This window comes from Arvicola amphibius, chromosome 4 (genome assembly GCF_903992535.2).
Source record: "Arvicola amphibius chromosome 4, mArvAmp1.2, whole genome shotgun sequence".
Taxonomy (NCBI): domain Eukaryota; kingdom Metazoa; phylum Chordata; class Mammalia; order Rodentia; family Cricetidae; genus Arvicola; species Arvicola amphibius.
In genome coordinates, this window is record NC_052050.1 from 47043012 (window position 1) to 47059143 (window position 16132).

Sequence of the window (16132 nt, forward strand, 5' to 3'; positions counted from 1 at the left end):
TGATCATTGTCCCACCTGCAGGAAAACCTGTGCTTCTTACTCACCTCTGTCCATCCTTCTTTCAAAATTCCTCAAAGTATAGCTTGTCCACATTCATATTGTCCCTTAAAAATATCTTTTGATAATTCTTGCTAGTCACTGATGCTTTTTTTTTTTGTCAACCAGTGCAGCCATCCATTTATTTGGGAAGTGGCGCATAGATATAGTGGATCTATAGATATAGGTCCCAGAGAAAAATAGAATACAGATTCTACTCGAGTTAAACTGAGGTGATTAGGTAAATAGTTAAATCATTTCTATAAGGTAAGCAACATATAGAACATAATCACAGTGAATTAGGAATTTGAAGACACAAATGCCACTTTGTAATGGGCAGGAACTGGTCAGGAAATAGCATCATTTCCACGAAGTCATGGAGATGTGGCCATGAGGCACTTCAAGGGCATTCTATGCAGAGAAACTGTCAGAAGCAATGGTAATAATGCAGGAAATCAAGACGAAAGGCTGCTGTGGCTATGACTCACTAAGGCGCTCACTTGAACTTCAACTACTTGTCTCTAAGGCAAGATCTTAGAGTGCATGAGTCCAGCCACAGGGATTAGGAGTGGAATTTTGAATCACAAGTGTGGTACAGAGAGCTTCAGGAAGAATACAAGAAAGGCTAAGCCTTGAGCCCTTGAGATCCTGGGATTAACAGGAGTGTTAGAGGTTAAGAGCAGGGGCTGTGGAGGGTTAAACCTGCCCTGCCTGTGTCTCTTGCTTTATACATGCTCATGTTTTTCTTGATGTAAAGCAAGGAATAAAATAGTACTCATTCTACAGTGTTGCTGAAAGAATTAATAAACTGCTGTATGTAAAGTCCTTAGAATAGCGTCCAGCCTAGAGCAAGCTTCCCAGCATCTCATCTGGGAGTGCTATTAGAGAATGCCCCAAGAAAACTGTCCACAGCAAAGGCATTGGTTGCTGCAGAGAAAGAGAGCTCTGTTTATCTTTTGTTCCCTTAGTTCATTGTGATGGGGTGTTTAGTAGGTTTATATCACCAGGTGTGACACTACATAGCATTTAAAACTCTGTCAATTATAGACAGTGTGGAAAGCTGAAGCAAGCAAGGGAATAAATGCCACCTTAGTTAAAGTCACTGGGAAGTTGAAATTTCTTTTAGTCTCTCTCTCTCTCTCTCTCTCTCTCTCTCTCTCTCTCTCTCTCTCTCTCTCTCTCTCTCTCTCTCTCTCTCTCTCCACACACACACACACACACACTGCTATACTCTCATAACATTATACCACGAGAATTTTGCTTAGCTTTCACTGTTTCCTGCCTGCATACACTGGTATCATAAAAGTAAATAGAGACTAAAATTTTAACTACTGTTGTCTTGACAGCTCTTTTATTTTTGCTGTTAGAGTTTCTTTCCAACATACAAACTTTGTTTTTTTTTTTTTTTGCTTGTTTCTCAGGATTAGTGTTGCGAATGTTACAAGTATTGTAAAATTAAATATAATGGTGCCATCTTTCTCTGCCCTCATCCTCCCAGAAAAATCAGATGCTGTCCTCTAGCAAAGCTCACTCTTCTACAGGACCAAAACTGGGCTGTTTTTTCTTTAGAATGAAGTATGGATTTGGCCTGTGATTTGTGTGTACACTAGGCAATTGGTCTGATACATGTTATAAACACATTGACACACATGTTCCTTTAAAGGCTATACCTCAAAAACAACAGGTTACATTTTAAAAATTATTTCTTATATTTTTTTGAGATTATTATATAATCATATCATTTGGAGGGAGGAATGGGAAGGGAGGGAATGATATAAGCTCCCCTTTTTAGCTTCTAATTGGTGTGCTTTCCAGCAGCTGTGATTTACATTTCCTCAATTCATTAAGAGATCTGATTGTTTTCCTACTTGGTTGTTTCTTTAGAGGAACTCATGCAGCCAAAGCCGAGAGCCAATGGAACAACGGTTACTGAATTCATCCTGTTGGGCTTGGTGGAGACACTAGAGCTGTGGCCACTTGTCTTCATACTCTTCCTCTTGGCTTACATGACCACGGTTGGGGGCAACCTTAGCATCCTGGCAGCTGTCTTGGTGGAACCCAAGCTCCACACTCCCATGTATTTCTTCCTGGGGAATCTTTCAGTGATGGACGTGGGGTGCATCAGCGTCACCATTCCCTGCATGTTGTTTCGGCTCTTGGCCCACAAGCGTACAATTCCATATGGGGACTGCCTCACACAGCTCTTCTTCTTCCATCTGCTGGTTGGGGTTGACTGCTTCCTGTTGACAGCCATGGCTTATGACCGGTTCCTGGCCATCTGCCGGCCCCTCACCTACAGCACCCGCATGAACCACACAGTCCAGAGGATCTTGGTGGCCACATCCTGGGCTTGTGCCTTCAGCAATGCACTGACACACACTGTGGCCATATCCACACTCAACTTCTGTGGCCCCAACGTGATCAATCACTTCTACTGTGACCTGCCCCAGCTCTTCCAGCTCTCCTGCTCCAGCACCCAGCTCAATGAGCTGCTGCTCTTTGCAGTGGGTTTCATAATGGCAGGAACCCCCATGGCACTCATTTTCATGTCCTACATCCATGTGGCAGCTGCAGTTCTGCGAATCCGCTCTGCTGAAGGCAGGAAGAAAGCCTTCTCCACATGCAGCTCTCACCTTACCGTGGTTGCCATATTCTATGGCACAGGCATCTTTAACTACATGAGACTCGGGTCCATCAAACTTTCAGATAAGGATAAAGCTATTGGGATTTTCAACACTGTCATCAACCCCATGGTAAACCCACTCATCTACAGCCTCAGGAACCCTGATGTGCAGGCTGCCTTCTGGAGGGTATTCACAGGGAAGAGGGCAGCAGCTTAAGGAGGTCTTAGGGCTCCTTCCATCTATTACTTTTAAAAGTAAACCTGGGGATGGGGGTGTTCTGTAGTGTCAAACACTACAACAGATTGTTCAGAACTCTTTCCATCTCAGAGCTTAGGTTTAGGGATAACAGTTATTGTCCCCAAAGAAGTTGTACCGTGGTAGACTATGGTGTGTACATAGGTTCTCCCCTGTCTGCCCTTTGATGAGTTCCACCTTTATTCACTGTATCTTCCCCTTAGCTGGAGTTCCCAAAGGGTCTCAGAAAGCATCCTTCTGGGGAGTATTATTTATTCCTCAAGTTCTAGACTAGTTGGTCTGTCTGTGCAACCCAAGCCTGGAAAAAGCTCCTTCCTCTTATAAAACTCTTACAAAGTTCAGAGGAAATTCGAAGCAGCTTTCTCTGTGGTTTCACATTTCCTAGAGAACTTGGAAGCTGGGTGCAGCTCATATACCTGACTGTAAATATTAAAACTCCACTTACATGTAAGAAAAGTTATGGTGCAAAATGAGCTTCCCTCAATTACCATGCTTGTTTGTTTCTAAACCTTTAAAAGATAAGAATTCCTAATCTAAACATCTAAACATTTCAACTCCCATTACTCAATGTTAAGTTCCTCTCCAAATTCTCACTCTTTGCCATAAACCTCCAAACCAAAAATTCATGTGTGAATGTAGACTGCATTGTGGTGCCTCACCCTGTCAGCGGGAGAGGGTTCTAACCTAGAGTGTTCTCTTATCCTGTTTTCTGTTTGTCAGTCATCAATCTAGTCATTGCTTAGGTACATCTTCCTCCTACGTGTTTTTTTTTTTTAGATTAATTACTTGTTTTTGAAAGTGTTACTGTCTAATTGATGCTTCTCTACTTCATTTCCAATATTCTCTTTTGACCTGAATCTATGGCTTAACTACTCCATGATATTTGATGTGGGTAGGCAGACTGGGGGATGGCTAAGATAGAGGTGGAAAGGGAGAGTATGGAAGGGGGACATACAACAAGATTGGAGGCAGAGCTTTTGTGGGAAAATACAAATAAGTGATAAGGAAATAAAGAGAAATCAGGATAGAAGTTCAAGTAAAGGCCTTGAGAAGAAATAACAGAAGCATTAGAGATGGTGACACGGGCTCCAGGGATAGAATAGGAGATGGGAAAGAATTCAAAGAATGATAAGACAGAAAGAAGCTATTAAAAGATTTGAGAGGGATAACATTTGTATGCCAGAGATAGATGATTTGGACTTCCCATTCTGTGTGGTCCAACAGCAACCAGTTCCTTACAGCCCCAAAGCTGTTATTGTTGCCAGTCCCTGTCCTAAGAAAGCAATATCTCAAGTTTTGATGAGTGTGCTGGAGTGCTTGGGGACTCAGTTGTCCTTTCTCTAGACAGAGAGGCACCTATAAAGTCAGGAAGAATGTCTGCCAGATGAGAAAATAAAGCAAGGATAAGGCAATGTTGGTCATGAATCAAACAGATTGTGACTAACACCGGGTTCACATTCCTGCCTTTTGATTCATCCCTGCTAATGCTTCAAAAACAGATAGAAAGATGCATCTTTCTTGATCTATTTTGACTCATCAGACAAACTTCAGGATACAAACAATGAGATTCCTATAGGGGTCTGGGAAAACATCAAGAGTTCTCAGCTCATATCCTCTGCTGTCCATTATGTCGTTGACCTTGAGAAAACTCCTTAACTCTCTTGACTTGTATTTGGCAGGAGGGACAAAGCAATCTTCATGGCTCTTTCACCACTAATGTTGTCTGGTTTTGTTAGTCTAAGTGTCTAGAAAGATTCTCATCCTATGAGTGCAGGGAGTGGTCACTTCTTCCACCATCGCTTCTCATCATCAACATTTAACACCACAGTGAAACACAGCTTGTTTGCCTTCAAGACCCTGGAGCCTCAGGTCTTCCCAGTATATAGCTATTCACTCCACGCTTCAAGGGTGACTTGCCTAGTGACTTGATATGGCTCCATCGCTAGGTGAAACGGAAAAACTGACATCAGTAACACAAAGAAACACTTTAGGCAGTAATCCCACTTCTCTGTTTACCCAGAGACATCACAGGGTTTCTTGAACAATTTGGAAGCTTCTTTTTCCTTTGAAAGTAAAGTCCTGCTTATTTTTGTTCCAAACTAGAAATATCTTCACAATTTAAATTTGCCATGAGACATGAAGTACATCGTGTTGTAAAAGCTCAAATGGTGCAGAATGTCACCATTGCCTTTCTACACCAGGACTACAACAGTGCTCCACACACCCACTCAAACACACATTCAAAACAACACATTGCTTTACCACTAAATCTCATCTTTTACATCATATAATTATAGAAATCAGTATACAAGCATATCTTATCCACTTTAATAGCTATAAAATATTCTACCTTATATATTAACAATGGTCTACTCCACTAACTCGTTTATACTTTTTGCTTTTCTAAGTGTTAATAATTCTGAGATTAATATTTATCTGTGTTTCCATGCATATGCAATTACCTCTATTGGTTAAATTTCTACAAGTAATATATAAGTGTGGGTGCATGTGCTAAAGGAAATACAAAGACAAATTTGAATTTTGGTAAGTATTCTGCCTTTCTTTTGCCAAAAAATTGTGCAGCATTTTACGTATTGATTGGCACTGTGTGAGGATGTCTGTTACTGCACATCTTTGAGCTCACTGGGTATTATAAATATATCTTTTGTCTTTAACAATTAAATACAACATTGCAGTGTTCTTTAATTTGAATTCCTTTATAAATGTGGTTAGTTATCTATAAATGGTTGGATTGATGGAAGCATAGATAAATATTGATATATTTGTTATTTGCATATTCTCTTCTGTCAGCAAATTGTTCTGGTGTAGGTGAGCACACAGAAAAGAAACAATCAACTGACCCCTCCAATTTAGGAGGGTTTTATTGTAGGTTTGAGAGAGAGCAGCCAGAGGCATCTGGAAGAGTCCAGAGCAGAGAGAAAAGAAGCTGACTGAACATGGACAGGTCTGGAGCAGTGTGATGTGGAGAAACCAGGTGGGTTATAAGGAGGACAAGTAGCTGAGAGAAGAGAAGCTGTGGACTGGAGCAGTCTGGGAGTTTGTGGTGGAGGAGGAGCTGCGAAGAGCCAGATGCTACTAGTGTGGACTTAATGCATAACAGGTACATGTGAATAGAAACCAAAGGTGTCTGGAGACTTGCATGGGCTTGATATTTAAGGGAAAAGGCCTTGTCTGGCAAGCAGAAACCCAATCCACAGGCTCTTGAGGAATACCGCTCTTTGTATAGTCCAACTTAAGATGAACCAAGACTGTCATTTTGGAGTTATCTACTGACTTTTAGGTAATTGGGATTCTCTTTGGACTTGACATCAAATTTTTGGGGAATGGGGTGGTTGCCCCTTTGTTTAGTTTGTGTATATTTTAAAAATTTACTTCCTTTATTATTAATTAAATAAAACTTATCTGGTAAGTGAAAATTGTACGTATTCATGGGCTAGCATGTTTTAATACCCATATACATTGTATAACCTTTGTATTGATTGGAAAACACTATTCATGTTCCAAGATGGCACTTTTGCCATGTACCCCCCCCCCCCACATAATCCCCTAGTCCTCACCTCCCTTTACTTTTTAGAGCCTCATCTGCCCAAATTGAGTTTTATATTTTTATTAAATGAATTATCTTTGTTTGTGTGAAGCCCAGAATAAAAGGACTTTACATTAAACATTGTATCGATGTTGTATCTGTGACATCTTTTAGGCCTTCCTGGTTTTCTTTCAAGCCAAGTATTTGATATATTTAATGCTTATTTTTGTGTACACTCTAAATTTTATATCAATTTGTTACAAGTGTTCCATTACAATTAGATGTAAACTTGGTAACCTATAAAACATGTGTGATAAACAGCAAAAGAAAAAAATGCTGTATAAGATCAGAACTGTGGACGAAGACAGACTTTTGTCAGATACGTTCGCCTGACAATCAACATGTACTAGGAAATCAAACAAATCCTTTAGGAATTCCAAAACTCAGTGATGTCAGAGGGAAACTTTGTATCTCTTACAGTTCTAACAGAAGTCCTAATATGGGGTTCAGATAGACAAAAGAGGCTAACCGATACTTTACAAAGGAAGATGTAAAAATACAGGATATATATACAACACCATCGGCCTTCAGAGAAAAGCAAAATATAGACGTAAGGCCACCGATGCTGAGCTTCTGGAAGATTCTGTTTCCATCAGCCTTCAGCCTATTTCCTCACTACACGAATGTCCTCTGGAGACTACCAGGAAACTTAAGCAATGATTCCTCTGGTCCCATGTAAGGTCTTTGCTCCCATGGCCTTCTGGCCCCTTCCTGAGTGCTCCTCTAATGTGTTTGCCATTGTTCTGCCTGAGCTTCCACACACATCTCAGGGGTTCAGTAGGACCAACTCCAAGCATCTTCGTAAGGACATTCAGTTCTGTAGTGGGGAAAGTTCCCCTATATCAGGTAAATCTTTCTGTACCATCACGTCTAGCCCCACTCCTTGGTCAGAATTTGTGCTCACATTTTGTCCAGGAACTGGAGAAATTCTCAAGTTCAGACAAGATGCCTAGACATTGAGTCAACTCCTTAGTGCTACTGAAATACATTTCTATAAACCAAATGCCTTAAAACCACAGAAATCTCTTATTTCATCACTCTGGAGGCCAAAAGTCTGAGACAAGTCTAATAAACTAATGTAAAGGCCTTATAGGTTCTTCCTTGAGGCCCCTAGGGGAGAAACTATTTCATGTCTCCAGTTGTACTGGCTCCTGGCATTCCTTAACTTGCTGGCACATCCTCAACCCTCATTTCCAACAACTTCCATCAGTCTGTTGCCTTTTTTCTACACTAATGACTTTGGAGCTGTTAGAACTGGTTATTGCTGGTCCATACAAAATGAGAAACCCAAATCTTCTATCTCTGATGTATCAACATTATACCTTCCTGTCGATCCACTCCACCACTTCCAGGACAGCCCACCACTTCCAGAATCGTGTTCATATCCCAAGCCCTCTTCCCAGTGGCCTTCTCTAATGAGCTCCCTGGAGAAAGACCTACACTCTTGTGGACTCCTTAGGGAGCTGCGACTGAAGGGACTTTCCCTCTACAACTGCCTCCCTCCCAGGACATCTTGCTTTCAGGTTCAAGTTCAGACTGAAAAATGGCTCCTCTCTGCTCAAAGGCCCTGGGATGACATCTGGGAAAAAGACATCTTGGGAAGGCCTCTTCTAGTTTCCAACTGTACCTCTTGCTTCCAGGAAGACCAGTAAAGACATAGTCACATTATCTATGCCTCAGTGGTGTAGATGGAGCAGGGGGGCTGCGTCCCACCACCAGGCTAGCTTTATCCAAAATAATTACACGGAAACTGTATTCTTTTAAAACACTGCCTGGCCCATAGTTTCAGCCTCTTATTGGCTAATTAACCCATATTTAGTAATCCATGTAGCACCACGAGGTGGATCGCTTACCAGGAGAAATCTTAACCTGCGTCCATCTCGGAGAGGAGAGGCATGGCGACTCACTATGGCGACTGCCTGAAGTGTCTCCCCAACTCTGCTTCCTTTCTCCCACAATTCTGTTCTGTCTACTCCGCCTACCTAATTTTCTGTCTCTTAAAGGCCAAGGCAGTTTCTTTATTAATAATGAAAGTAACACATAGACACTCCTCCATCACAGTGGCCCTATTGTTCAGTGGGACTGACATCATCCGGCTTCACTTCAACTGTGTGAGAAAACTTAAATGTCAGAAAGTATGAGACACTGAGGCTGTGTTGAGGGCTGAGATGTTTCCTTTTACATATCTCCCCTAATCCTCCTACTTTTTATAGAAGGGCCAACTTCTGACTTCCCAGAGCATGACACTGCCTCGACAAAGGAGATATCAGCTTGCTTTTTCTTCACTTATACCCCAGTCATGCACACACCCCATTGGATAGTAGAGCGTGTGCAGCTCCTCAGCCTCCTTCATGAAACCTCCATGGTTTGATGTGCAGCCTCAATGAGTATGCTTACAGGTTCATCCTCAGCTCTTACAAAAAAGAGAAGGGATGTCTGTTATCACCTCAAACTTCGCGTCATACAGAGTTTTTCAATGTTACTCGAAGGGAGAATCCACTTAAGGGAAGAACCAGGACAGTGACTCAGAGTCCCTGGCTCCTTTTCCGGTCCCCTTTCCCCTGACCTCTTCATTCTTAAGAAGCATATTCTCTCTGTGTTTAAGAGAATGCAGGGATTAGTTCACTGCTCACTCCTACTTCCTCTGCATCAGGCATCCTGAAAAACTGAACTCTTCACCACTGAGAGTTAGGAGGGATTTTCATCACAGGGAGTTCCAAGGGGGAACTGTCACTGCTCAGAGGAGATTCATGAGAGGGCTACTAGTGGGCTCATGTGACTTTGTGATATGCTGTAGGCAGCTCAGATGAATCCCAGTGGCATTATGCAAGTTGCATGTTCAGCAGTGTGGCAGGAGTCATCTTGTTGCTTTTCTAGACATATCTATAAGGTGGGTTCTTCCCAATATAGACTTTGTCTGGAGGCTGTCTGTAGAGTTTGTTTGGATGTAGATTGCAGACCAAATGGTCTCACAAACATAAATGAGCCCCTGCAACAACCCTGTCCCTGGAACTCATCCTCAGCCTCCCTTAAATCATGGAATCCACAGGAGTCTAGCCCAAGTTTCAGCGTGTTCAGAAAGTCTTCCAGGACTTGTGTAGATCATGCTGGTGCTTTCTCTTTCTTTTTTTGTCTAATTTTTAAGTTGATTTTATTGAGCTATACATTTTCTTTGCTCCCCTTCCTTCTCCCCTCCTCTTCAACCCTCCCCCAAGGTCCCCATGCTCCCAATTTACTCAGGAGATCTTGTCTTTTTCTACTTTCCATGTAGATTAGATCTATGTATGTCTCTCTTAGGGTCCTCATTGTTGTCTAGGTTCTCTGGGATTGTGATTTGTAGGCTGGTTTTCTTTGCTTTATGTCTAAAAGCCACTTATGAGTGAGTACATATGATATTTGTCCTCATGGGACTGGGTTACCTCACTCAATATGATGTTTTCTAGAGCCATCAATTTGCCTGTAAATTTCAAGATGTCATTATTTTTTTTCTGGTGTGTAGTAGTGCAACAACCTTGTCCCTGGAACTCATTGTGTAAACATACCACATTTCCTTATCCATTCTTCAGTCGAGGGGCATTTAGGTTGTTTCCAGGTTCTGGCTACAACAAACAATGCTGTTATGAACATAGTTGAGTACAAGCCCTTGTGGTATGATTGAGCATCCTTTGGGTACATACCCAAAGTGGTATTGCTTGGTCTTGAGGAAGTTGTTTTCTAATTTTCTGAGAAATCACCATACTGATATCCAAAGGGGCTGTGCCAGTTTGCATTCCCACCAGCAATACAGGAATGGTCCCTTTACCCCACAACCTCTCCAGTATAAATTTTCATCAGTGTTTTTGATCTTAGTGATTCTTACAAGTGTAAGATGGAATCTCAGAGTTGTTTTGATTTGCATTTCTCTGATGGCTAAGGATGCTGAGCATTTCCTTAAGTGTCTTTCAGCCATTTTAGAATCCTCTTTTGAGAGTTCTCTGTTTAGTTCTGTACTCCATTTTTTTATTGGATTATTTCTTCTTTTGATGACCAATTTCTTGAGTTCTTTGTATATTTTGAAGATCAATCCTCTCTCTGATGTGGGGATGGTGAAGATCTTTTCCCATTCTGTAGGCTGCTGTTTTGTCTTGTTGACTGTATCCTTTGCTATACAGAAACTTTCCAGTTTCAGGAGGTCCCATTTTAAATTGTTTTTTCTCAGTGTCTGTGCTACTGGGGTTATATTTAGGAAGTAGTCTCCTGTGCCAGTGTGTTCAAGTGTACTTCCCACTTTCTCTTCTATGAGGTTCAGTATGGCTGGCTTTATGTTGAGGTCTTTGATACATTTGGACTTGAGATTTGTGCAAGGTGATAGATATTTTCCCTCTTTTACATGATGATATCCAGTTAACCATTTGTTAAATATGCTTTCTTTTTACCATTTTATTTTTTGATTCTTTGTCAATAATTAGGTGTTTGTAGGTATGTGGATTAATATCTAGGTCTTTGATTTGGTTCCATTGGTCCTCCTGTCTGTTTTTATGCCAATACCAGGCTGTTTTTAGTATTGTAGCTCTGTAGTAGAGTTTGAAGTCAGGGATTGTGATGCCCCCATAAGTCCCTTTATTGTAAAGGATTGTTTTGGCTATCCTGGGTTTTTTGCTTTTCCATATGAAGTTGAGTATTGTTCTTTTGAGTTCTGTGAAGAATTTTGCTAGGATTTTATGGGCATTGCATTGAATCTATAATTTGGTAAGATTGCCATTTTTACTATATTAATTCTACCTACCCAAGAGCATGGGAAATCTTTCTACTTTCTGGTGTCTTCTCCAATTTCTTTTTTCAAGGATTGAAAGTTCTTGTCATACAGGTCTTCTACTTGTTTGGTTAGAGTTACTCTGAGATATTTTATGCTATTTGTGGCTATTGTGAAGGGTGATGTTACTCTGATTTCTTTCTCAGCCCATTAATCATCTGTGTAAAGGAGGGCTACTGATTCTTTTGTGTTAATCTTGAATCCTGCTACATTACTGAAAATGTTTATGAGTTGTAGGAGTTCATCTGGTGCCCCATGTTGGGCGCTATTCTGTTGTCTGTGGTTTTTGTCCTGCCCAGATCCTACTGTCAGTAAGTCTCAAAGAAATTATACAAAAGTCTACATTAATTATAAAACTGATTGGCCCATTAGCTCAGGCATCTTAATTAGCTCTTATAACTTATATTAGCTCATTATTCTTGTCTATGTTAATCACGTGGCTTGGTACCTTTTTTAGTGGGGCAGTCACATCTTGCTTGCTCTGTGGCTGGGTCTCAATTGCAGAAATGAGCTTTCCTCTTCCCAGAATTCTCCTGTTTTCATCGACCCACCTCTACTTCCTGCCTGGTTGTCCTGCCTATACTTCCTGCCTGGCTACTGGCCAATCAAAATTTTATTAAACTAATGAGTGACAAATCTTACAGTGTACAAGAGCATTATCCCACAGCAATTGTCATTCTAGTGAATGCAATTATTAAATAAATGAACAAAGAAAAATTTTTTTTAACAAGCCAAAGCATAATGAAATCCTTTATTTTCCTCAAATCTAAGAAATTTGAGGTGAGGAGTGAGTGAGCAGGGCTGTGATAGAACATATGTAGGATTTAGAAGGAGACACTTGAGGCAGAAATTACTGGAAGACCTCAGCAAGTGAATGGAGTACACCTTCAGTTTCTCTGCAGAAGTCATTGGGCCCAGGAGAAGGAGACTTTGTCCCTGACAATTCTGACAAGTGCCCCCTTCATGTCTTTGTTCCGCAGGCTGTAAATGAAGGGATTCAGCAGGGGAGTCACCACTGTATACATGACAGCAGCTGCTGTGTCCTCTACCACTGAATTGGAGGAGGAGGATGAGGGGCACAGATAAGCCCTTATCACTGTTCCAAAGAACAGGGCCACCACAGCAAGGTGGGACCCACAGGTAGAAAAGGCCTTGAGCCTTCCCTGCGCAGAAGGGACTCTGAGGATAGCTGACACAATGCGGATATAAGACACAAGGATGAGCAAAAAGGGGATTAATATGACGGCACCCCCCAAGAAGAGAAGCACAAGCTCATTAATTCGGGTGTCAGAGCAAGCGATCTTCATCAAGGGTTCCAGGTCACAGAAGAAGTCTGGAATGACTTTCTTGGAACAGAAGGAGAGACGGAACATGAGGAAGGTGTGTGTCATGGCAACAAGATTTGTAAGGGTCCAGCAGGCTGCCACCAAGAGTGAACAACGCCTGAAACTCATGATCATTGTGTAGTGCAGAGGGTGACAAATGGCCACAAATCGGTCATAGGCCATTGTGGCCAGGAGGAAGATGTCCATGTCTCCAAAGGTTAAGAAGAAGTAGAGCTGGACCAGGCATCCTGCATAGGAGATGGTCCTGCTCTGGGAGTGGATGTTCACCAGGGCCTTGGGTACCGTGGTGGAGGTGAAAAGGATGTCAGCACAGGACAGGCTGGTGAGGAAGAAGTACATGGGGGTGTGGAGTCGTACATCAGTAACAATGGCCAGGACAATGAGCAGATTGCCAGCCACGGTGACCAGGTACATCCACAGGAAGAGCAGGAAGAGGATGTGCTGCTGCTCTGGGTGCTCTGAGAGTCCCCAGAGGAGGAACTCAAAGGTGCTGGTCTGGTTCCCTCTTGCCATGAGCACTGAGGTCAATGAGGGAAGTCCTGAGCTTGCTTTCTGAGATGATTCACTCTGGATGATTGCTGCACACACCCTTCTCTGAGCTCTAGAGAAGAATCACAGTGTTACCTAGTAACCATCTGGTTTATTCATAGGCCACTTAATGCAGACTGCCCAAGATGCTTTTCCAGAAAGTTCTGCAAGATGCAAATGATGACCATTGAAACAATCTTCTTGGCTGATTTTCTACATTTCATCTGGCTACCATATTTTTGATTGTATTATAATTTTATTTAGCAATGCTATAAGGATCTAAGAAGATTTGCTCACCCACTTTTATGTGCTCTGTAGGCACTGAAGGTCAATTCTGCATTCTGGTTCAGTGCCCGAAAACTAACAGTAATAATCTTTAACCTCAGACAAAACTGTCTACACTGAAATCTTAGGCCATTTGGATTCAGCCTGCCAAACCCACTCAAACCACTCTTGGATCTCTGGGCAGCCGTTCTGATCCAACAGTGTCACGAACTTAATATTCTGAAGACAACAGCTCATTCTTCCCATTCTTCTAGAAATCATGTTTCTCCAGTAAGAAATCTACTTAGTAAAGACCTGTGATATCTAGACTATTCTCAGAGATTCAGTGAAACAGGAAAAAAAGATCAAAACCTCTGCTGTCTAGAATTGCAAAACTGGGGGAGGCACTTGTGATTCTAGCTCATGGGATATGGAGGTAGAAAGGTCAGCAGTTAATGGCTATCCTCCTCTACATAGTGAACTTGAGTCCAGTCTGGGCTACATGAGAGCCCATTTAAATAAACAGATATAAATGCTATACAAAATGACAAAACATGTATATGAGTGTATACATGATTGCTTTATTACATTTATGCCAATGTACACAAATCACTTCCAGTTTCCTACTTAAATTACAAAATATATACTGCATAAGACGATAGAGCTAACCTAGTTTCACAAAACCGACAATGATTCAACTTATACTTTCCAAAAAAATTCAATTAAGGTTAATTACAGGACTTAAAGAAGACAGTAGAAAAATTAGAAAGTAAAAATGGCTCATCAACTGGGAAAATATTAAATGTATTTAGTAGAAAATTAATATTAACAAAAAGGTATTTTACAATCTGCATTCTATAAAATATGTAGGTTATTGTAGAGCAAGGTCACTGAGTGTGTTGGAGAACACTGTCACTTCCTCCTTAATAACTATGCATTGGGCACTACCTTCCCAAACACATCCCAGGACTCTTACTCCCTCTAAAGGTCACTATTCTACATGTGTTGGATTATCATAGCCTACACATAAATATGTGAAATTATGTGTCAGTTACAAAATAAAGTAATTTAAATTTAATGTAAATTACTAATGTCTAGAAAATAATCATAATAATTTCACACATCAGAGCTTATGAAATATTATTAGCACAGCAAAGGAGAATACACTGCCTCAAACACCTTCACAAGATTCAATAAACCATACAATACACAAGGACAAGAGCAAAGCGGAGGAAAACAAGAAGAAGAAAAGACATTTAAAATCAAAATGAAGCTCAACATCAGAAAAGTAACAAACGGTTTTTAGTTATATCCCACAGTTTGTCTACACACAAAGGGATGAATTAGAACCCCTACCTCAGAGCATATACAGCACTAATTCAGAATGGACAAAGGCCTAACACATAAGAACTAAAACTGTGAAAGGTTTTGAATAAAATACAAGTCACAATTTTCAAGTAAATCAATAGTTTCTTAGAAATGACATCAAAGTACATGTCACATGATAACATGACACTAAAGAAAACACCATCAAATTGCATTTAATTTTAATTAAATTAAAAATGAATTTGAATTACGCTCTAATTTAAATAATTAAAACATTTGTACTTTGAAGGATATTCCCAAGAATTTAGAAAGTGTGAGGGCTTTTATTCTTTAAGACAGGTTCTGTCTTTAAATTTTCTACATAGCTAAGGATAACCTAGAACTACTGATCCTTCTGACTCCACCTCCTGAGTTTTAGATCCTGGGCATGTACCAATGTGCTCCATTTGGGGAGTAGGGTTTAACATTTTATCTAGAATATATAAGCAACAGTTACAACTTGATAAGGAGACAATAGCTAACAGTGATAAATTTTAAACATTTTCCAGCATACAATTTCCCAAGCAACTTTACTGAAACCATACGGTAAGATGTACTTTCCTTCCAGTCTATGTAACTGTCTTCCAGAAGGCATAGCTGTCTGCACTGATGTTTTCATATAGAAAATATTTTCTGTGGACACCAACAAACAAATTGTTTCAAAGGAGAGTGACACACACACACACACACACACACACACACAAAATGAGATGCCACTTCCCTCCTTCTCTAGGTCATCAGGCCAGTAAGTCAGGTAACATAAACTGTATCAAGGATGAGAAAACACTGAGGCCCTAGGACCCTGCTGGTGGAATGTGAAACAGTGTGACCAATAAGAAAAACAATGTGACATTTCTCAAAAGGCTCATCATAGGGTTATATAGCCCCCTTATACCCAGGAAAGCAAAAATATGTACATAAACTTCTTAACATTATTCATTATAGACAAAAGTTGAAAACAACCCAAATGCCTACCAGTTGGTGAAGGGATCCATGGTGAGACAGCAGTGCCCCTGGACTCCAGACTGCAGGTGTCAACATGTGTCTGGAAGGTGGTCTGTTCTGCATCAGAGCTGGGGCTGCAGCCTAGGGACTCAGGCTTCCAACAAGCTCCAGATGATTCTGATACAGGGCAGGGAGGGCATGGTACCCTCCTCAGTCAGTCCTTGCTGTACAAAACGAGCTGCTAATGACTGAAGTCTGCACTGGGAATCCTAGCAACCATGTGCAATGCAGGGTCCTGGACAAGCCTCATGTGATCACTTATATCGAAAGGAAAAGTTTGTAGAATATTTAGAGTAATCTGAATATGGGC

The 16132-nt window shown here is 41.0% G+C and overlaps 2 protein-coding genes across 2 annotated transcripts; one reads left to right on the forward strand and one right to left on the reverse strand.

Moving 5' to 3' along the window:
* The first annotated feature begins 1928 nt into the window (after window positions 1–1928).
* LOC119813144 (olfactory receptor 3A1) lies at window positions 1929–2876 on the forward strand. The gene has a single exon (XM_038328296.1). The coding sequence runs from the start codon at window positions 1929–1931 to the stop codon at window positions 2874–2876; it is 948 nt and encodes a 315-aa protein (XP_038184224.1).
* Window positions 2877–12219: 9343 nt separating this feature from the next.
* Window positions 12220–13173, reverse strand: LOC119812905 (olfactory receptor 1P1-like). The gene has a single exon (XM_038327923.1). The coding sequence runs from the start codon at window positions 13171–13173 to the stop codon at window positions 12220–12222; it is 954 nt and encodes a 317-aa protein (XP_038183851.1).
* Between the last annotated feature and the right edge of the window lie 2959 nt (window positions 13174–16132).